Source organism: Oryx dammah, unplaced genomic scaffold (assembly GCF_014754425.2).
Source record: "Oryx dammah isolate SB20612 unplaced genomic scaffold, SCBI_Odam_1.1 HiC_scaffold_29, whole genome shotgun sequence".
NCBI classification, from domain to species: domain Eukaryota; kingdom Metazoa; phylum Chordata; class Mammalia; order Artiodactyla; family Bovidae; genus Oryx; species Oryx dammah.
In genome coordinates this window covers 48,221,551-48,244,802 of record NW_024070213.1, presented here as the reverse complement: position 1 = coordinate 48,244,802, position 23,252 = coordinate 48,221,551, and the positions used below count along the sequence as shown (strand labels likewise).

General features: G+C 35.9%; 1 protein-coding gene across 5 annotated transcripts in view; it reads left to right on the top strand.

Annotated features, from left to right (window-relative positions):
- Positions 1–23,252, top strand: part of RIC8B (RIC8 guanine nucleotide exchange factor B) — a 102,869-nt gene that overhangs the window by 39,917 nt on the left and 39,700 nt on the right. For all 5 annotated transcript variants that reach the window (XR_005719912.1, XR_005719910.1, XR_005719911.1 and 2 more), the window contains exons 4-7: positions 8,810–8,904; positions 15,335–15,563; positions 16,298–16,393; positions 22,548–22,692. Coding sequence is in view for 2 of the 5 variants with exons in the window: in XM_040234790.1 (XP_040090724.1) it covers positions 8,810–8,904; positions 15,335–15,563; positions 16,298–16,393; positions 22,548–22,692 (565 nt within the window). In the remaining 3 variants the exon portion in view is untranslated. The remainder of the gene's footprint in view (positions 1–8,809; positions 8,905–15,334; positions 15,564–16,297; positions 16,394–22,547; positions 22,693–23,252) is intronic.

Genomic DNA, 23,252 nt, shown 5'->3' with positions numbered 1-23,252 from the left:
AGGTTTGATTCCTGGGTCGGGAAGATCCTCTGGAGGAGGATGTATTACTGGCAACCCATTCCAGTATTCTTGCCTGGAGAATTCCATGGACAGAGGAGCCTGGCGGGCTACAGTCCATGAGCTCACAGAGTTGGACACAACTGAGAGACTAACACACTACAACTTGGCATAAAGAAAATCTATAGTAAGGGTGCAGAGAAACTCTTCCTCTTGTCAGGAAGAGTTCATTTGCCTGAATTTTAATATCTACTTGATTGTCAGATTAAAGACATCTTTCTCCAGGTGAGCAATCATCTAAAGAATTATTAATACTTTAAAATACCAACTGAAATAAAGGGATGGGAAAGCTGACTGTATGGAAGAATCCAACTTTAAAATACATATTTAAAAATAATATTTTCCTTATTCTGAAAGGGAATACTTGTTAAATAATACTTCAGAGATCTAAGGGAAAAAGCATATGAGCAAGAAGAAAGTACAAATTACCTGTAAACCCACCACTCAGAGATAAGCCTTATTTGCATTTTGCTGTATATCTTTCTAATCATTCTTCATTGTATAATTTATAAACATATATATATACTTTTTTTTTTTTACAAAAATGCAGTCATTTTATCATCTTGCTTTTTTTCTTTTCCACAATAAATGTTCTTGAAGAGTAGTAGATTACATGATATGTTCCTTGAAGCCATAAAGTTCCTAGGAGTGACCTCTGAGGTTGAGTGGACAGTGTTTCAGGTTCCCACTCTTTCTTTAAAAAAAAGCACCTTTGATTGTTGCTGTTGCTATTGTTATTTTTCTTTAAATTTAGGTTATAACTAGACTTCATTTGGGATATAGAGTTCTGCATCCAAAAAAAATTAATTTTAATAACCACTTTCTTTTCATATTTGTTAAAGATAATAAATCTTTATGAAAGAACAAAAGTGAAAGTTGCTCAGCCGTGTCTGACTCTTTGTGACCCCGTGGACTATACAGTTCATGGAATTCTCCAGGCCAGAATACTGAAGTGGGTAGCCTTTCCCTTCTCCAGGGGATGTTCCCAACCCAGGGATTGAACCCAGGTCTCCGGCATTGCAGGCAGATTCTTTACCGGCTGAGCCACCAGGGAAGCCCTTAGGAAAGAACACTCACAAGTGTATGTGTGAAAGTGCTTAAAAGTATTCCTTTATAAGGATCCATCACCCTTTAACAAATGCCCTATGTGTAAGAGTTTGGGTTTTTTTGCAATTGTTTGCTATTTTAAATAGTAATACAGTGAATTTTCTTACAAAGTCTTTGTAGATAAATTCCTGAAATTCCTGTGCCAAAGGATTTTTCAGAACTTCAGGGTTTTTTGTATATATCATATGTATTTAAATGTATATGCATTACCAAATATTGACCTTCAGAAGAATAGTACTAGTTTATACGTTTCAAAATCTAAGCATTTCACTTTTTAAAATCTTTACCAATTTTACAACTCAGTTGTCACAAAAAAATATGTTTGGTTTTGGTTTTAACTGTTCCAGTAGGTATTTTTATGACTGTTCATTTACAATTCACAAAAACAGAAAATTAAATTTCTCCTGAGGTTTAGCAAATTAGTGGAATTTGTTCATTTTAGATTCATGCCTCAATGTTAAATTCCTATCTGGAAGCCAATGCCATCAGTAGAATTTGGAGATTCTTTTCCATTCATTAGGAAATGTAGCTGGCCTTATTTCCACATGTGGTGTCTGTCTGTCTCCCTACCTTCCTCCCTGTCTCTTTCTCTCCCTTTGCTGATAGTAGTGTATTTTAAAAGGTCAAATGGTCAAGTGATTCCTTTTATAGGACCCAAAGTCAATTCTGGAAAAGTTCATGGAAATGATCCTATCTTCTTCCTGTTTTAACACTTTGCTAAATCTCTTGGCTCATCAAGGAAAGCATGTTATTCTAGACATCCCTTACTTTTAACATATGTTCCCTTCTGCAGTGTTTCCTAGGTATCCATGCAATGTAGTGAAAAAATACAAGGACAAGCACACATGTTAGAGCCAGACAACCAAGTACAAACAGAAGTAGCACAAGTATCTGAGTATTAAAGGATGCTGTTTGAGTGAGATAAGAGAGTGAGTATCTTTAGGAGTCAATTGGAATGTCACATTGTAACAGAACAGATTGATCCCATAATTATTTTAGAGACTTTGAAGGAAATGTGAAAAAAGTACATGACATTATTTAATTAAAAATAAAGCTTCTCTCTTTTAACTGAACCATTTTTTCAACAAACATTTATTTTGTCCCCAACATATGCAGAGTTTCATATTAGGTACACAATATGCATTATAAAGCATCTTTGCCCTCAGAGAACTAACAGTACAATAGGAAAATCAGACATGTGAACAGATGGATATACATAACTGTTTTGTCCTATTATTTACTGTTCTTCTCTACACTTTCTGTATGTTTGAAAATAATGAATTACCTCAGAATACACAGATGCTACAAATGCCATGTATTCTCTAGATCTTTGGAGGTATATCTGACCTCACTGTCTTAGTCTTTTTGCTAAGCAATATACCTAGCACAGAATAAATGTTTAGTGAGTATTTGCTTTATGAAAAATAAAATGTGAAGCAGTTTGTGCAATCTGCATAAACAGAAATATATAAGAGAAATAGCCCAAAGTGACAGGGAGGAAAGAAAGTTTATGATACCTTTAAAAATTTCAAAACTATTAAAAATTTTTTCTAGAAACCTAAAACATTTAATAACATTGTGTAGAGAGCAGATTCTAACTTTTTTGAAGATACAGCACACTATTTTATAGCATTTATATTTCCCTTTGTGAGTTAATTCAAAAAAACATTTATTACTTTATGCCCAGCACCATGTTAGCTGTAAAAGATGTGGAGGTAGAATACTTAATCTTTGCCTATAAGGAGACAGAGATCTTTGAACATAATATAATTTAGGAGGACAAATAACTGAAAAATAGCCTGGGTAAAATATAGGGTGAAATACTACCCAGGGTATAGCTATATTTCCAGGTAAGAGTACATGTGTACATTTGTGTGTGCGTGTGTATTTATGTTTCACCTTTGTAGAATTGAAATTTAATTTTCATAGGACTAGTTTCCTAAACCTTCTTGAACTAATTAGAACTAACCTGGGATAACATAGCCTGTTTAAGACTCACTGGTGTGAAGTATTCTCCTTTCAGACTTTTTCTCAGGCCTTGATTGGATCAGTTAAAGCTTTCAGTGAAAAGGTATGAAGATATTGATACCTTTACCAAACAAAAATGAAAATATTGCACAGATTGCATAGGAGAAAAAAGCAATGGTACAGTAGTAGAATCTATAAATAAGAAGCAAAGTCTATATAAAAAGGTCCCCCCACCAAAAAAAGATTCCAAAGAGTTTCATGAGTTTCTACCTCTCTTTTAGTGTTAGCTCATTTTGATTTCCACTATCCCAACAAGCATGCTTGCTTTTCTCTTTTTTCCTCCTCTCTTTGTCTTAGGGACTTTTTTTCCTTATCAATCTTTGGCGATAGTAGGATTACAGAAGAGAAAATATTGATGCCCTAAAGGTATCAAATCTAAGCTCTTGAAGAAGTAAAGGACAGTTTATAAGTTGTTTGTATATTGTTTTGTAAAGAGCAATTATATTTAATCCTTCAAGCATCTATATGAGACAGGAGGAATATTAATCTCATTTGACAAATGAGGACAGTGAAGATCAAAGAGTTTATGTAGTCACACAGCAGAATAACCGACAGTAGGAAATCATGTCCACTCTAACCTTTGTTAAATAAGACATCTTAAATGATAGATCTTATTCAACAAATATTTATTGAGCCATAGACTAATAATAGGATAAAAAGTCTAGAAACAAGCATATACATATATAGTCAACTGAGTTATGATACAGGAAATACTGAAGTGCAGTGGGAAAAGGTGGGTTTTTTAATTAATTAAAAATGAATTTAGGGATTTCCCTGGTAGTCCAATGGTTAAGAATCTGCTTGCCAGTGCAGGGGACACAGGTTTGATCCCTGGCCTAGCAAGAATCCATGTGCCACAGGGCAACTAAGCCATGGGCCACAACTCCTGATCCCACACTCTGGAGCCAACAAGCCACAACTATTGAGCCTGTGTTATGCCAAAGGCCATGCTTGCAACAAGAGAAGCCACTGCAATGAGTCGCCCACACACCACAACTAGAGAGGAGCCCCTGCTCATTGTAACTAGTGAAAGCCCGCATGTAGCAACAAAGACGCAGCACAGCCAAAACTAAATAAATAAATTTAAATCTCTACCTTATACCATACAGAAAAAATTTGTGATGGGTAAGAGATTTTAAAATGTAAAAGGTAAAGTAATAAAAGCTTTTGGAAGAAAGCAGAAGATTATCTTCATGACTCTATTTTAAATAAATCAAGCATTTCTTAAATACGAAAGATTTTAAAAACAGTACAAAATAAAGATCAAGCCATAAAGGAAAAATTGACAAATTGGCTTTCATTAAAATGAGTTCGTCAAGAGAAGAAGGTAAAAAAACCGAGATACCAAATGGGAAATTATATTTGTAATACATATATGCAATAGGTACTCTACCTAGAATGCTTTAAAGAAGTTCTACAAAGAGTGTCAATCAACCAAATGGTAAATACGCGAAAGGCTTGAACAGGCACCTCATAAAAGAGCTATACAAATGACTTACAGACATAAGAAAAAAATGTGTTCAACATTATCAGTCATTGGGAAAATGCATAATAAAACCTCTATACATCCACTGAATGGCAAATTTAAAAGGCTGACAATACCAAGTGTTGGCACAGCTGTAGAGCACACTGATTGTAAGCTGGTATAAACACTTTGAAACACTGTTTTGTGGAACCTCGTAAAGTGTGTCTTATGTATATGACCCAGCATACCAAATGACACGTAAGAAAGTATGTACATGTTCATAGCAGCGCTCTTCAGTATAGCCCACATGTCCAGCAAGAGTAGGATGGATATGTGAATTATAATATACTCATATTCAGCAGTGACTTCCTAACCTAGCTATGAGGAAACAGATTGTTTTCCCTAGATGTCAGAATGGAACTCTTGTAATACAGTATTACACAACGTCAGACTGCTTGAAAAGTTTCTAAATGTTCAAGTGTACCTTCTGTACTCATGGCATTGCAGATCAGTGGCAAACAGTGCAGACCAGCACTTCAAATCACACTAATCTCAAGTGATGAAAATCAACAAACTACAACTGCACAGAGCAAAGTGGATGAATCCCACAACCAGATGCAGAAAGGTCTCTATTTTATGATTCCCTTCATATAAAATTCATGACAACAAAAATCACTCACCTATGATGTTATTTGTTATAATTGAAGAGCTAGAGATCTATCATTTGAAGAGGTCATGAGGGCAGTTCTGAGGTTCTCAGTCCTGGCATTGCTTTGTTTTCATGCTGGTTGTATGGATGTGCTCATTTTGAGAAAGTTTATCTAGCTGTACACTTAGGATTTGAGCACTTTTTTATGTTTTATTTACATTAAAATTATTGAACATTTATTAAACATATGCCTTCTAAACTTGTGAAGGTAATAGATGAATGGAGAAAACAATGCCTATGTAAGTATATAAACAAATGTGAAATGACAGATTATGATTCCCTGAAAGAAATCATAACAAGATACAGTGAAAGAGAATAACAAAAGAATGAATTTACTTAGATAAGGTGGTTCCAAGAAGGGGCTTCTCTGAGACCTGGAGGATGAAAAGGAATCAGCGATAACCATGGCAAAAACTCTAGGGACTTCAGTAGTTATTTTGAGTAAAGAAATAGAATTTAGTGTATTTACAGTAAAAGAGGATATGCAGACATAAGGTACAACCTGGGAATTGGTGTCACAAAGATTGGGACAGGAGGAGAAGGGTTGGAAAGAAGTAGGATTTTCACTTGGAGTTGCAGAAGTGAAAAGACTAGTGGAAAGACCAGCATGGAGTTTTGCAAGAGGCTTGTTGACATCAGTATGAGAAGAGAATGATGTGATATTTAAAATAAAGAAAAATCTAGTGTTAAAGGAAGTGTATTCCTAGTTAATTATCCAAACCAAAGAAAATATGATCTTTTTAAGAGTTAACTGCTGTGGTTAGTTGCCCAGTTGTGTCCGACTCTTTGCAACCCCATGGACTATAGCCCACCAGGCTCCTCTGCCCATGGGATTCTCCAGGCGAGAATACTGGAGTGGGTTGCCATGCCCTCCTCCAGGGTATCTTCCCAACTTAGGGATCAAACTCAGGTCTCCTGCATTGCAGGCGGATTCTTTATCATCTGAGCCATAAGGGAAGCCCAAGAGTTATGTGATAGATGAATTTCACATGCATTTCAGTGTGCTTCATGTAATGTGATGTATGTAAAAGTAATTTGCATATTAGAGAATTTTGATTCAGGCATTTGAAGATGGATGGCAAGTAGAACAGCATTCATTCCAAACCCTTAGCATCTCTAGCATTCCACTGGTCCCCCCTCCCCAACACACAATAATTTCCTTATCACTCATTTCAGCTCTATCAGTCTTCTCTTTTGATTTCTTCCTACCTCATCCTTCCCCTCACCCTCAAATGTTTCATCGAAAGTACTAAGCATTTTCGTGTATGTCAGCTTTAATCCTTTTGTAACCCCAGCAGTCTCATGTTTGTGGAGCTGCATAGAGGAAACTTTGGCTCAGAGAAGCTATATGACTTGCCTAAAGTCACAACCTATACTCTTGACTCTAAGTGCAGTGCTTTTTCTATCATGCCATTGAGACCTTCATCTTTTCCAAATTAGCACGTGGTAGTGTTATTTCAAAATATTGAAATATGAAATATTTGAAATATTGAGATATTCAAAATATTACATTATGAGTAGTGCAACTGTGCTGTTGTTTGTTAGATTTTATAAAAGACATCTTTCTAGAAGTGCTAAGTTATATAGGGATATAAGATGATGTTGTTCAGTCATTAAGTCATGTCCAACTCTTCACAACCCCATGGACTGCAGCACGCCAGGCTTCCCTGTCCCTCACCATCTCCCGGAGTTTGCCCAAGTTCATGTCCGTTGAATCAGTGATGCCATCACAACCATCTCATCCTCTGTCACCCTCTTCTCCTTCTGCCTTCAATCATTCCCAGCAACAGGGTCTTTTCCATTAAATCAGCTCTTCATATCAGGTGGCCAAAGTACTGGAGCTTCAACGTCAGCATCAGTCCATATATGTATAATGTATGACCATATTTCACTTTATATAGACTTGGAATCAATTATATATATATTCAATTATATATATACACACACACACACACACACACACACACACACACACACACACAAACAAAACTTTAAAGCTTTTAATAGCTTTTGAAGTAATTGGAAACTTCCTAAAATGTAACATATCTAGGATCTGATTATAGTAGATAATTATCACTAATTTCTAAAAATCTGGAATAAAAAAGGTACGACCTTGATGCAGATGGTTAAAAAAATTGTAGTGGCCCAAGATGTCACAAAAAATAAAGAGGTAAACCAAATGATTATTCAGAGCTTAGCTTATTTCCTATTATTTGCCTTCCCTCTGACAAGTGAAAGTTGCTCAGTTGTGTCCAACTCTTTGCAACCCCATGGACTATACAGTCCATGGAATTCTCTACGCCAGAATACTGGAGTGGGTAGCCTTTCCCTTCTTCAGGGGATCTTCCCAACCCAGGGATTGAACCCAGGTCTCCCACATTGCAGGCAGATTCTTAACCAGCTGAGCCACAAGGGAAGTGCAAGAATACCGGAGTGGGTAGCCTATTCCTTCTCTAGCGATCTTCCTCACCCAGGAATCAAACCGAGGTCTCCTGCATTTCAGGCAGATTCTTTACCAACTGAGCTATCTGACTGTCTACATGTCTTTAACACCACTGAAAGTGAAAGTGAAGTCACTCAGTCATGTCCAGCTCTTTGCGACCCCATGGACTGGAGACTACCAGGCTCCTTCGTCCATGGGATTTTCCAGGCAAGAATACTGGAGTGGGTTGCCATTTCCTTCTCCAGAAGATCTTCCCAACCCAGGGATTGAACCCAGGTCTTCTGCATCGTAGGCAGACACTTTACCATCTCAGCCACCAAATACCACTACCAATGAGTAAACATTAGGAAAATAGGAGATTAAACTCAGATTGCTTGTTTTTCATCGCTTGTTTGTCACTTTGGAGAGCCTAGGAGCAAGATTGGGAGGAATTAGGAGATTAAGAAGATTCATTAAAATGAAGTAGATAGATTAGTAGATTTTAATCCATTGTCTTTGAAACTTAAGAGATAAGATATTTTTACTGAGAACCTGAAACCTGCTTCTGAAATATCTGATAGTATTATATGTGTTTGAATTTTTACACTGACTTGTAAACTGGAACAGTATACTATCCAACAAAAGAATCTAGACTTTGTGGAAATGGAAAAGATCCCTAGTTGCATTGAATCTTATGATCAGGTAAAATAGTAGGTAATATATGGATCTGATCATGTTTTTCTTTGACTGACATGTCATAAGGGAGAGGCCAGATCAACAATTTCTGGTTTCAGCTATTTCTGGCAGTAGCTATAGCTGTTCATATGAGATGACTCTTCACTTAGTGTTACCTTGGAAGTTGTTCCTGGAACATCCTGGTGTCTATTATGTACGCATGAGAATAAGTGTTTTGGGGGTCTGATATGCCATAGGATGACTCCCAGGAATGTGGTAATGTACCAGACTCTTTGCTAAGGCATTCTTTCAATCTCCAATTTTTCTTCTGTTTTATTTGCCATAGAGTGAGTCTCATCAGTTTCGTGTCATGGCAGCTGTCCTTCGTCATTGTTTACTAATTGTAGGTCCAACTGAAGACAAGACAGAAGAGCTACACAGGTAGGTAGCCTCTGTTGATATCTCAATGAAAGACATGATCAGTTCTTATTGTTTTTATGCATCTGATTTTAATTGTTATAAACACAAGAAAGTGGAAATATTATAGTAAATCAGGTAGCCAGTTGGTTGAAAATCATTACTATGCCCTGAGGAGGAATTTTCATTCTGTTTCCTTTGACTTTGTTATATTGAGCCCCTCAGCAAGAGAAGAGAATTTGGCATTTGTTGCATTCAACAGTAAAACCCAGAACAACAATAATAATATCACACAGTTATTGAATACTGCGTGTAGCATTATGTTGAGTGCTTTATAAAGACTAACCTCTCTTAATCATCACACCAATCTTATGAGGTAGGTACTATTTTTCCCTTTCAATACGTGATGAAACTGAGTCATAGAAAAATCAAGCAGTTTCTCTGAGATTGCATATAAGTGAAAGAGCTTGGGGTTGAACCCTGATTTTAATTACTACACTTAAACTAATACTATATTTTCATTGTGAGAGGGTTTATCATAAAGTATATCTTAAGCAATGTTAATTAAATTTTAAAAACTTATAAGAATTGGGTCACAGTCTCAAGTATCAATCAATATATAAAAAAATAGTTCAAATTTTGTGACTTGCCTACGAAAGCTATTATGGACTGCTGTTAAAAGTTATCATTCTCTGAGAACAACTGAAGAAGTATTAATGCATTTTTCTAGTTCTCTTACTTTCTATTTTATGTCAGATTAGTAGTAACAGCACCTCTGACTTTAACATGAGATTGTCTATGGTGCTTTATTCTGTAAGAACACAAATGGCATTTTAAACAATTCAAATACATTCAAATTTGTGAACTTTGGCATTAAATCTCCTTTAAAAACAATTTAAAATTGGGTTCTTCTAATAGTAGAAATTATCTTTAGAAATTATCCAAAACATACATTATATTTACAGTATATACAGCACATACAGTATATCCAAAATATAGCTTAAGTAAAACAGTATAGAAATACAACCAGAGTGTAAAATAAAACATACCCTTGTTATTTTTCAGTCATATCCATATTATTTTAGTTATGATTGACAGTTTATCATTTGATATTGTACTCAGTTTGTTGGTAGGTTACCTTATGTACTCTGCCCTGCAAGCCTTCAAAAAATTGTTTCCTTTTCAGTTAAAAAGTATACTTTTTTTCTGCAGCTACAGATCAAAAGTTCCTTTAACTATCTAGAACTGTGTCTTTAAAAATAATCAGATTAACTTCAGTAGCTCAAATCCTTTAAAAAAGGATTTTATTAAGCATTTTTATCTCACTGATTTTTTCATAACAAGAAACACTGGAAACCTAGATATTAAAGCTAAAAGAAAATGGGTTTATAAGCCCAGGTATAAATTTCTTTATTTTGGAAATCTGATATCACAAGTTAAATGACATTCATACAAGGATATGAGAAGAAAGTGTTTTGATGACAGTTGTTAACACTAGTCACAAAAACATTGCTAAGGATTTCTCTGAAGAGTGAATTTAATATTTTAAAACAGTACCCAATATTCATCAAAAGAGAGCAAAACTGTATAGAGGTTTTAACAAGAAAAGTTTTTTTTTTTAAGTAATCTGATATCTTTATTTTATTTTCTGATGATATTTGCTTTAAATACTTCTTTTTCTTAAATTTAAAAAACATTTGTCTTTAAATTTATTTTTACCTTAAAAGTTGCTCTGATAAATTATATGTTAGTTCTACTGTAAATAAAAAGGAATATCCGTAGAGCCACAGACAGATTTATATGTATTTCTAAAAGGCTTTCCTGGGAGATTGAGGTTGCTGCTGACATGACAGTTTATCTGGACTGGCCTTGCATGTCCCTTTAATCAGAATTAAAGTGATTAGTATCATTAGAGCAGTAGTAACTCTAAGCTAATCTATTTAAATGTAGAAAAACTGTACCAGCCTCAAAGGGTTATTTTAAGAACCTTAATAGAATTGTAATATCTACTAAATTCTGCCCAGTTGTAGTGGCTCTGAAAACTGTGTGTGTGGTTAAAAGCATCATTTTAAAGATAATCAGAATGTTTCGTATTTCAACATCTCGTTCCATTTTTTACCTTTATTTTGTAAATTTGTTTTTGCTTTTTTTTTTTAAGAGGAAAAATGAAATAAGTAAACCTAGATATGTGGTGGATGGTTATGCATTGTCATCAAACTCACAGGATTGTAATAGTGATTAAATGAGAGAAATTAGTAAAGCCATCCATCCCTGGTATGGAGTAAGTTCTCAGAAAATGGGGGAGAAACTGCTCCTGCCAGCACCACAACCCTACTGCCACTGCTGCTTGTTATTATAATGAGCATATTGGCTTTGAGATCCAATATTTCGTTCTAAATCTCTTCTTTAAAGTTTCTTCAGTTTTGATATTTTGTTTAGAAAGCTGTTTCTTTGTATATATTGTGATTGTGTATTGAAATCTCTTCTCTGTTAATCTAAGATTTTATCAAGCCAGATGCTTGGCAGGCATGTCAGGAGCCTGCTAAGGTGCTCTAGGAGACAAATGAGTAAAAATATGGCTTAGCAGCAGCTTTTTCTGATATGTTGTCTCTGTAAGACAGTGCCTTTCTTTTTTCCCCTAGAAAAATCAGGAGGACATGGACATAGAGATAAAATGATTTAGCTGACAAAGACAACTGACCTTGACATCAACTTTATTACCACTAATCAGAATTTTATATACTTTCTAAAATCTATATGTTCTATTTCATTTCCTTTTGTCTATATTTATGGTAAAAAGTAAATTGTTGGTATGATCCACCTTTGTGGCTCCATTAAAGGACATCCTAATTCTGTCTATCTCTGCTATCTGCCGGAGAGTATTTTCAGCCCTCTTGTCCATAATCAGTAAGCTTATGCTAAACACTTAGCCAAAAAAAAAAAAAGAAGAGTTGCTTGTGGATGTGGTTGTGGTTTTGTTTTATTTTGGAGAGAAGGGGGAAGATGGGGATGGCCTGTATGCTAGAGAAGAAAGGAGATAGAAGGACCAGATCTGATTTAATTTCCTTCAGCTTCTCACCCTAATTCTTTCACTCAACACATTGGCATCTACAAAGATTTCTTTTTTTTTGTATCCAAAAGTACCAGTGTGTATTTAAAAAGTACTTGCTTCCTTGCTTTTTTTGTTGTTCTTTGTTTAGACCAATTCATTTTATCTCACATTTTTAAGGGGACATTTTAGCACCTAATGACACTTCATTACAGTGCTAAGTATAATGTCTTTTTCCCCTAGCTTTACTGAGTCATAATTGACATATAACATTATATACATTTAAGGGGTACAGTGTGTTGATTTGATACACATATTACAAATACAACATGTTAAAAAATAAGCATAATGTCTCACACATGGCAGACTTTTGATAAATGTTTGAAAATTGGAACATTTCATTTGGTTTATGTTTACAAACTGAGTACTTGCTCTGTGTTAGACACTATGTTGAGCTCCAGAGGCGACAAAGATAAAGAGAGTATGATCTTTGTTCTCCAAGGCTCACCAACTAAGTTGATGAGTTGTAGTTTTGAATAGGGTAATCTGGGCAGACCTCACCTAGATGGTATTTCAGCAAAGACTTAAAGGAAGTGAGGGAATGAGTGAGCCCTTTGACTGTGTGGGGAAAGGGCGGTCCAGGAAATAGCACAGAAGCAAAGGCCCAAGGGCAGGAGCAGTGGCAGGTGTGAAGAACTGCCAAGAAGTTTGTGGCTAAACCACCATGCACGTGTCCGTTTACCCTCTTGAATTTTACTCTCAGAGCATTTATTGCCTTCTACTCAATTAGCTTGTTTTGACTGATCTCTGGATGCTAGAAAATAAGCTCCAGAAGTGGGGGATTTACCTCTGTTTTCTTCATAATACCTGTCTAAAAATGCCTGGCATATGTAATTAATAATTACTGAAATGAGTTAGATTAAGGTAAACTTAGGTATTTACCTCTGAAAATCTTTTGAAGATCTTGAGATTCATATAAGTAGATTTTCCAGCCATGAAAAAAGGTATGTGAGCTCCCAATATACAGAAGATACATTTGACCAGGAAAGTTTGCTGACAGCTGTAGGTCTGCTTATACTGTTATCATGCTCCTCAGTGTCATCTGGTATTAAATTATGTTTAGCCCAGTGATTGCCACAGGACTGGATTTCAGATTGCCTTCCTTCTCCCACAACTAACAAGACTTTAATCAGAGCATTAAGGAGCTCTAAATAGGCCGTGCTTTTGAATCTGCATATCAGGAGGGGGCTGGGAGCTTGAGTGGGAGGATGTCATGTCCCAGTGATTAATGATCTCTAGGAGGCTGAAAAGGGGAGAGTAATATACACAGTATTTCTACCCCCTGGAGTAGGAATGCAAACACCATTGTGCAGATTTGTGCATAGTCACTGACTTCCTGGTAGCTGGAGAATTTCATACACTCTTTTCCACAAATAAAACTGTCAGAGAAGTGACAGAACTCAAAAAGCTGGCCTTCCTTACTTAAAAAGAATAGCTCGAACACAGTGAGCCAGAAAATTAATTTTGTAGTTGTTTGGTAACCCAGTTGTTCAATAAGAAACGAGAAAATGGAACCTTTTCTTGAAAAGTCTAAAACCTCCAAATATTTGTTAACTCAAACTCTACATTTGATTTTTTTAATTTACCAAATTCCTAGAAACTGCTAATTTTAGATGAATTTAGAGGGAAGCAGTCCTTTATAATGTAATGCATCACCTTAAACTTTTCACTGTCGTCTCTGTGTTAGATTCCAGCCTATTGCCCTCTGTGTTGAAAAAATACCGGTAACATTTCAAAATGGATTTTACAGTTTTAGGAATTAATTAAGAAGAGTTCTATTTTTTTTCTTTTACCCCCAGTAAATCTATGATATCTAATAATAGTTCCCAAATGCTTAAGTTAGGAGCACAATATTTTTATCTATAGATAATTATCTATAGGTAATTGCAAAAATTTTTAAAGGAAAGTTTGAGGGAAAACTATGCTATTTCAGCCAATTGTGATCTTTTACAAATAACCAAAAAGGGACTTTGTTTAATGCTAGTAGCAGTGATAGCAGCAGCAGCAGCTGTAGTAGGTTCTTTGTAGGTAGAACCACATAACTTGTATTTTACCAGGAACCATTCATTCATAGGACTTGTTAAATTATTTTTCTTCTTGGTTCTGATTTTTTTTATATTTCCCATAATGTAAAAAGAAAGAAAAGAAATACTCATTTTTAGGGAAATGCAGCCACACTTCAGGGTAGAGGAGAGAAAATATTTTGTATTTTATTTCTGTTTTGTTGTTGTTTATTTTTTATTTTTGAGGGTGTCACTATAATCTAAATTAAAAGAAACTACTGTGGCCTAAATTAAGACTGCATCAGTTAGATTAAGCCCTGAATTTGGTTTCCAAGTGGTTAGACTTTTAAATTGCATTTGCAAGAGTTTATTTTTAGTCAGGATGTGGTTATTTTTAGATCTGCTTCTCTGTCACTAGGAAATGTAATGCCTGTCTCTCCATTGTTGTTTATCAGGAAGTTCTGAGGCACAGGCTTTTAAGATCCAGTTAGCACAGAACACTACCTCTCCTTTTAAATGAAAAGATATGAAATAATACATGAAGGAAAATATATTAAGTAAGAGCATGTCTGATTTTTAAATTGTTAATGTCATTTTAATCTCTTACACACTGAGAAGCAGAACAAAATTTTTAGGAAATACCGAAAAATACAAGGTTTGGGTTCCCCCTACTGGTGTACATACTAGGCTTGTGATTTCATTAATACATAGCAAGAAAGGCCTAGGGGGATGAAGATCTGAAATAGCTATATTGGCCTCTTTTAAAGAAATCTGGGCATAAGAGAGGGAGAAAAAGCACTGTTTACCATTTTCTGGAAATGTCTTACGAAAAAGGGGATGATCTAAAAATTGTATTTCTATATCTAGAAAGGACAAAACTTAATCCTGCAATATTTGTTTTTTAATGCTGTTGCCTCCGTGATAAGCTGCTTATATACAGTGTTTCTCAAATGCTTTATGTTGTAATCTAAGGAATAATATAACACCAGTGAATCCACAAAAGGATTTAAAACCCCAAGGAAAAACTGCAAGACTAGTATTGTGTCATAATAAAATTAAAGAGCTAGTGTTAAAGCTCACTAATTCCTATTTTAGCATTTCAGAAAGTGACATGACATCATGTGATTGTGTATGTCCATTTAACATCTGTTCTTTCTAATTTGCCATGTGTGTATTTGAAACAGTTCTTTTTATTTTCTGTCTCTTAGTAAATGCCAAATAATATTAAAGGCTCATTTTGAAAAAGAAGAATTTTAATTGACTCCTAAAAGTCTTACTATGTTTGCATTTTAAAGGACTATTCAATAAAATTAAAATATTGTCTTTTTAAATTGCTTTTCAGCAATGCAGTCAACCTTTTAAGCAATGTTCCGGTCTCTTGTTTGGATGTTCTCATTTGTCCATTAACCCATGAAGAAACAGCCCAAGAAGCAACGACTTTAGATGAACTGCCCAGTGATAAAACAGCTGAGAAAGAAACAGTTTTGAAAAGCAATACCATGGTATACAATGGTATGAATATGGAAGCCATTCATGTCTTACTCAATTTTATGGAGAAGAGAATAGACAAGGTAATTCTGATCAAATGGAGAAGATGCTTCTAAAGAATGTAATTGTACACATATACAGACATCACAGGATGTGATTTTTTAATCTAAATTTTTTTATAGCTGATATCTTGAATAATTATTTATACTGTGGAAAGCTTTTTATTTACCATAAATGACAAATTGCTGAAACCAAGTGAATTTATTTGTTTCAAGCTGAAAATTGTGTTGATGTGACACCAAAATTGTGAGTAGTGCCTGAAAACAGAGGAAAAAGTAATTTTCTAGTGTAGATATTTTATAAGTTCTAGAAGTAAACATTATCACCCCCCCAAAAAATTGATGATAAATATTTTCCATAACACCCAAAAGACATCTTTAAAGGAAAATTGCCACTGTAAGCTGCTTAATTTCTCTTTTCTGATCACTGTCTTTGTCAAGTAACTATATTAAAAGGCAGAAAGTTAGTTGGGGTCGGTCATGAAAACCTTTGCTGCCTTTAAGCCCATTGTCTGAGCCAGTGAGAATCCTATAAAATGTAGGAAAAATCAAGGATACAAATGAGCATTAGTAAGCATGACGATAACTCATGAAATAGAAATATTTTTAAGAAAATAATTTTTAAAATAGTTTTTACAGCTTTGGTAACATAAAATATCTCCCCCTCAAAAAGAGGAGTATTAATATACTCAGTTATATGAAGAAAAGTAATACTGATAGAAACTAATCTAATGCAGCATGTATGGTTTTCTTTATAGGGAAGCAGCTATAGAGAGGGTCTCACTCCAGTTCTCAGCTTGTTAACAGAATGTTCCCGAGCCCATCGAAACATCAGGAAATTTCTCAAAGATCAGGTAACTGTTTAATGCATATTTCATCTCAAAGTTAATCTTCTTATATGTATTTTTTAACATAAAATCAATGAGTCAAATTCTTTGACAGTTATTTCCTTTCAGAATGTCAGAAACTCAAAAAAGTTAGTGTAAATCTTTGAAATCTTCCTAATCCAGAAATAAGTGACCCTATATATTTTTTAAGTCATTTATTCAACAAATGTTTATTGAGATTTGTGTGCTGTGTTCTAAGCCTTGAAATACAAATGAAGTCTTTGCCTTGTGAAGTTTCCCTTATAGTAGGGAGATTAAAAAGTAAACAAGTATCTTGATACAATGGCAAGTAGTGATAAGTGTTCTGAAGAAAGATACAGAGGAAGGGAAAACTTAAGGGAATAAGAAAGAGCCTCTCTGAGAAAATTTGAGCAGAAGCTTGGATAAGTATGAAAAGGATCTTTGAAAATATCTGGAAGAGGACATTCTCTGAGAATAGTTCCTGGGAATATTCTGGAAGAGGAATGTACCAGAGAGAATGAGTTCAGAGTCTCTGGATGAGAGGATATTTTGGTATGCTTAAGAAAAAGCAGAAAAGCTAGACAGTGTCATGCCAGAGGGAGAGTGCTGAATAAAGTACAAGAGGTAAGCAAGAATCAAACATGTAAGGTTGTGTAGGACTTTCAATTTTCTTCTAAGCGACGTGGGAAAGCATTGGACGGATTTAAGAAGGGAAGTGGTGTGACCTCATTTATATTCTGGCTACTAGATAGGCCAGAGGAGTGTGACTAGATGTGAGGAGACCATCCCAAAAGAGAACTGATGCTGAAGGTTATGATGGTAGTAGTTAGAGTTCATGGTAAGAAATCATCTTCCTACCTACTGTCTGTCTGCATCTGTCTGTACCACCATATCCTTTGTCTCCCCTCTGTCACAGGGGATTAACTGTCCCTGCTTCCTTCTATGGCCAGCCTCTGTGCTCATATCCTGGAGCCCTTTACCTCTCACCTCAGGAACTTTGCTCCTACATTTATTCTCTTTCTTCTCACTTTTTTTTTAATGTTTTGGATCATTTTTGTCTGCACCCAAACACATCTCCCATCTTAAAGGCAGAAAAACCTTCCCTTAATCCCACTTCTCAAGCTGCCTCCCCATTTCTCTGCTCTTCTTCATGGAGTGTTCCTCAGGAGAGTTTTCTGTGCTCACCTTCTCTCTCCTTTTCACTCATTTTGACTCTCGTGTGAACCCACTGAAATTAGGTTTTCATGCTTTCCACTCCACTACAGAGGTGTTTATCAAAAGTTATCAACCCAATATTGCCAGATCTAATAGTTCTCAAATCTTTTTTTTATTCCCCAATACCATTTTGATATAATTAAGTATTCTCTCCTTTTTGAAGTAATTTCTTCACTTGGTTTCTTGGACACACAAGGAACCTCTTCTTTGCAGTGTTCTGAGTTCCCCAAGACAATGTTATCTTTGTTTCTATGTCTGCTCTCTTGCTGATCTCATTTAACAGTCTTGGTTTTGAAAATCTTCTATTCGCCAATGGCTCCCAAATTTCTAGCTCTAGCCTTATTTGTCCCCTAAGCTCTCCAGACTTATATAATGTATGCCTACCCATCTCCTCCCCTTAGATGGGTAGTAGGTAACTTAAGTTTAACATATCCCAAACTAATCTCCTGACTTGCTATCCTCCGTCCTTCTATCTTCTTCTTCTTTCCTCATTCAATACATGGCACCACCATTCACCCCATTGTTTATTGTCAGGTAGAATTTCTCTTAATAAATGAACCAGGTTCATTTTTCTCTGTATGTTTATGGTCAAGATCTAATAAGCACTTTGCTCTGTGTAGATCATATTAATAGATATTGCTGATAAGGAGAGATGAGAAAGTAGGGACTCGTATCTTTGAAGAATTTATAGTCCATTAGAGGACTAGGTACCATCAAACATGAATAATCATTTAAGCAAAATAAATTAGATAATTGAATTAAAGTCATTTCCAAGTTTGATTAGTTTAATACATCTATTCTGACTAGAAAGACTTAGTGAAGAATAATACATGAAAATACTTTATGTCCTATATTTTAGCTTTTCACACAGGAGAGCCACATTCTACTAAACTGTTTAGATTTTGCTATCTCTAAGCAGGATACCCCAAATATATCCTGTTTGTTAAACAGATTCTTTATATGAAGGCCTTAGTCTATACATTATATAGGTACAAAAGACTGTGAGACCCACTCGTTGTCCTCAAAGAAATACTGCAGTACAAAGGAGACATAACAAGTAAAAAGTTGACTAAAGAAGGATAAATGGCACAATACAAAAATCAACTTTCCTTCTGAGGAAGATGCACTCTAGACTATGATGATCAAGAAGGGCAGAACCTCAAGTAACAGATGATTAGTTTTGGTAACAGTGTAAATGGAACCATGGCTAATTAGTTATTATGCCCAGTGGTTAATACCTGCTTAAATCTACCTTGTGCATACCCAAAGTAAATTGGTCTTGAATATTCAGTATTTGGGCAGGTAGAAAGAGAACAGACGGTAGAAATTACTTATTCAGGTTGGATTAGTCTGGAGAGGCATATAAAAGAGATGAAGATTCCATGGGTTTGAAAACGAAGTGGACGAGATTTCTCAAAAGAAGAAATTTAATGAAAGATAGTATTTGGGGGAAAATAAAAATTTTGGAGAAAAATGATCCATTGGAGAAGGAAATGGCAACCCACTCCAGTATTCTTGCCTGGAGAATCCCATGGACAGAGGAGCCTGGCGGGCTACAGTCCATGCAGTCTCAAGAGTCAGACACGACTTAGCAACTAAACCACTACCACCACCAGAAGTGATCCAGACTTATGCAGTTTAAAAACTATAAAATTTCACTTTAAAAACTTGTTTTAAGGAACCGAAAACATAGCTAATAAAATTTTTGTGTGATAATCTTTATTAATAGATAGTGTGCTCTGAAACTGTAGGTACATACCACATGAAATCACTTGTTTCATGTCTCATTTCTCTAGAAATGGGAGATAAACTCAGTAGGGTTAGCTGAATCAAATAATAAGAATTTATTGTGTAATTATTTTATGCTTACAGGGCACAAATAGCAATCTCCTCTGTCCTGCCAGAGATATTGAAATATGGATTCTATAAACACTTGGGTAGATTATTCAGTTTTCTGTGATTTCGTTTCTGTTTTTTTTTTTTATACTTCCTGATACATGGTAGGCACTCAATATAGAAAGAGATAAAGAAGGAAGGAAGGAAATCAGCTGAATGGATTAAATAAAAATAATATGCACATAAAGAGTCTGGCATAGTAAATTATAACTTGACTTTGTGTCTGTCTCCATTTCCTAGCATAGTGCCTTGCCTATAGAAGGCACTTTTAAAAAGTTACTTGAATTAATTCATTCTTCCTTCAAATAGCAAATATTTATCGAAATCTGTAATGTGCCAGGCACTGAGAGTGGTAAACAAAACAGAAAGAAATCCCTGCTCCCAGACTCTTACGGAAGAAGGTAGACAGTTAAGAAATGTATACTGTGTTGGGTGGTGATAAGTGCTGTGAGGAAGACTAAACCAGGAGCAAGGGATGAGAAAAGATAATGCTGAAGGTGAATTCCTTAGGGTGATCAAGGATTGTCTTCCTGTAAATGATATTTGAACAGAAACCTGAAGAAAGTAAGGGAATGAGCCAAGCCAGTTTCTAGAAAAAGGGTTTCTGGGCAGAGAGAGCAGCAAATGCAAAGACCATGAGGCAAGAAAGTAGTCAGTTAGTTTAAGGAGTTCCATCTGTGAAAGTATAGAAATGTGAGCAAGAAATTGTCAGAAAAGTAGCAGGAAGACACATTATGTGAAACCCAAGGAATCTGGAAAGATTTCGACTTAAATTATGCATGAGAGGCCATGGAAACTGGAGGACTTTGAGAAGAGGAATGACATGATCTGACTTTCAAAGGATCATCCTAACTGCTCTGTATAGAATAGATCATAGAAGGACCAGAATGGAAGCAGAGATGACTTCGGAGACTGTGGGACAGTTCAGGTGAAAAATATTAGTACCTTGAATTCAGTAATACTAGAGGAGGTAGTGAGAAGTGGTTGGGTGGTGGATATAACGCAAAGGTAGAGCCAAAATAATTTGCTGATGGACTGGATGTGGGATGTGAAAGAGAGGAATTAAGGCTGTTTGCAGTAAACAGTTGGAAGAGTGCTGAGTCGCTTCAGTCATGTCCAAGTCTTTGCGACCCTGTGGACTGCAGCCTGCCAGGCTTCTCTGTCTGTGGGATTCTCCAGGAAAGAATACTGGAGTGGGTTGCTGTGCACTTCTCCAGGGAATCTTTCCTACCCAGGGATTGAACCTGATTCTCTTATGTCTCCTGCATTGGCAGGTGGTTCTTTACCAATAGCACCACCTGGGAAGCCCAGGTTGGAAGAATAGACTTGCCACTTAATGAGATGGAAAACTGTAGAAGAAACAACTTTGTTGGGAGCTTCAATATCTGTTCAGGACATTCTAAATTTGAGAAGCTTTTAAAGTCTGGGGGTCATGGAAGAAATCAAGATAGAGATATACTTTAGGGAGTTAGCAGTAAATAGAGACCATGTAAATCCATAAAACTGTATGAGATCACCAATAGAGAGTGAAAATAGTAAAGAAATGTTGCCCAAGAACTCAACCCTTGAATATTCCAACAGTTAAAATACAAGAGGAAAGGGATTTCCATGGCAGTCCAGTGGCTAAGACTCCATGCTACCAATACAGGGAGCCCAGGTTTGATCCCTGATCAGGGAACTAGATCCCACATGCTCCCACTAAATATCCAGCATGCCACAACTAAAGATTCCATGTGCCATAACTAAGACCCAGCACAGTCAAAAATATTTTTTTTAAAGAACAAGAGAATAAAAGAGAATTGGCCTAGAGGCTAAGATGAAGCAACAGTAAGATAACAGGAGAACCAAACGAGGAAAGGTCTAGGTGAGTGAGTGAGTTATCAAACAGACAAACCAAGCAAGTTTTGTAACTCCTCTAGGGACCAGTCTATAAAATAGGAATGACAGTGTTGATACCACCTCCCTTGCGTGGTGACTGTGAGGGTTGATCATAGAGAATGTATGTATATCATCTGTTACAGTACTCCTGCCTGGAAAATCCCATGGACAGAGGAGCCTGGAAGGCTGCAGTCCTTGGGGTTGCTGAGGATCGGACACGACTGAGCGACCTCTCTTTCACTTTTCACTTTCATGCATTGGAGAAGGAAATGGCAACCCACTCCAGTACTCCTGCCTGGAAAATCCCATGGACAGAGGAGCCTGGAAGGCTGCAGTCCTTGGGGTCGCTGAGGATCGGACACAACTGAGCAACTTCACTTTCATTTTTCACTTTCATGCATTAAAGAAGGAAATGGCAACCCACTCCAGTGTTCTTGCCTGGAGAATTCCCAGGGACGGGGGAGCCTGGTGGGCTGCTGTCTATGGACTCACACAGAGTCAGACATGACTGAAATGATATCAATAATTAATAACCATTTTATTATAAACAAAACAACTAGAAAACATATGTACAGGGGTTTTGGGGTTTTTTGTTTGTTTGTTTAATAACTAATGAAAATGTTGTAGGAATTAAAAGAAGGAAAAAAATCAATGAGTAAGGGTATTAAAGAAGTCTCTGAGGGAGAAAGAGAAATTTGACCCAGACTTTAAAATGGATTTTGGTAGAGGCAGCTGGGGCATTCCAAGGTACTGAGATGAGTAAACACCCAAGAATGGATTTGAATATATCTTGGTGGTCAGTGAAGAGCTGTTTCTCTTCAGATGAAATTTCATTGCAGACATGAAATGAATTATATGAAGTTTGTTTTTATTGTTGTTTCAGTTCAGTTCAGTCCCTCAGTTGTGTCCAACTCTTTGCGACCCCATGAACTGCAGCACGCCAGGCTCCCTGTCCATCACCAACCCCTGGAGTTTACTCAAACTCATGTCCATTGAGTTGGTGGTGTTGTTTAGTTTTATTTTATTTGGAAAACTATTTTTTTTTAATGTTTGTTCTACTTTTATAAAACTAAGCTTGGTAGACATTATAAGAAAGACTAGTTGGATGGTACCATTCTTACTTAATCTAGCACTTAAACGATTGATGATGGTTTTGCATTTGTGCCATTAGGTTTTACCACCATTGAGGGATGTGACAAATCGACCTGAAGTTGGCTCAACTGTGAGAAATAAGCTGGTGCGCCTCATGACGCATGTTGACCTGGGAGTCAAGCAAATTGCTGCTGAATTCCTTTTTGTCCTTTGCAAAGAGAGAGGTAGGTTAAACTCTTTGCCCTCTACTTTTTCACCTTTCTGAGGGTATTTGGGAAATGTTCCTGTTATTAGTGGCCATCTTGTTCTGCTCTTTTCAGAACTTATTCTCTATCTGTTCCATTAGAGGGTTTGAGGAGATAATAAAAATTAATAATTTAAAAGCTTTTCTATACACTTCTGAATTTATTGAGGCATGCAGACAGATACACTACTAAACACACTCACATTTAAACTTAGCCTCCTGTATCCATAACCCAGACTTCTTAATCCTTATGAGTCAGGACCTGGAATCATTATGAAGAATCTACTTACATAATTAAGGTGTTACTATTTTGATAACCAGACAAAGGCCTAGGTTAGTTCCCCTTTTTAATTTCTCTTGGAATTAAAACTACAGGAGTTTTAATCTCTTCATTTCTTCTGTAATCAATAAAAAGTTATTGAATGTGAGCTATAGATGCTTAAGATACATCCCTTACCTTTGTGTTAATGGTAAGACAAAAGTAGAAAGAAATTAAAAAGTAACTATACTATAATAAATACTATTCTATAAGTTCATATA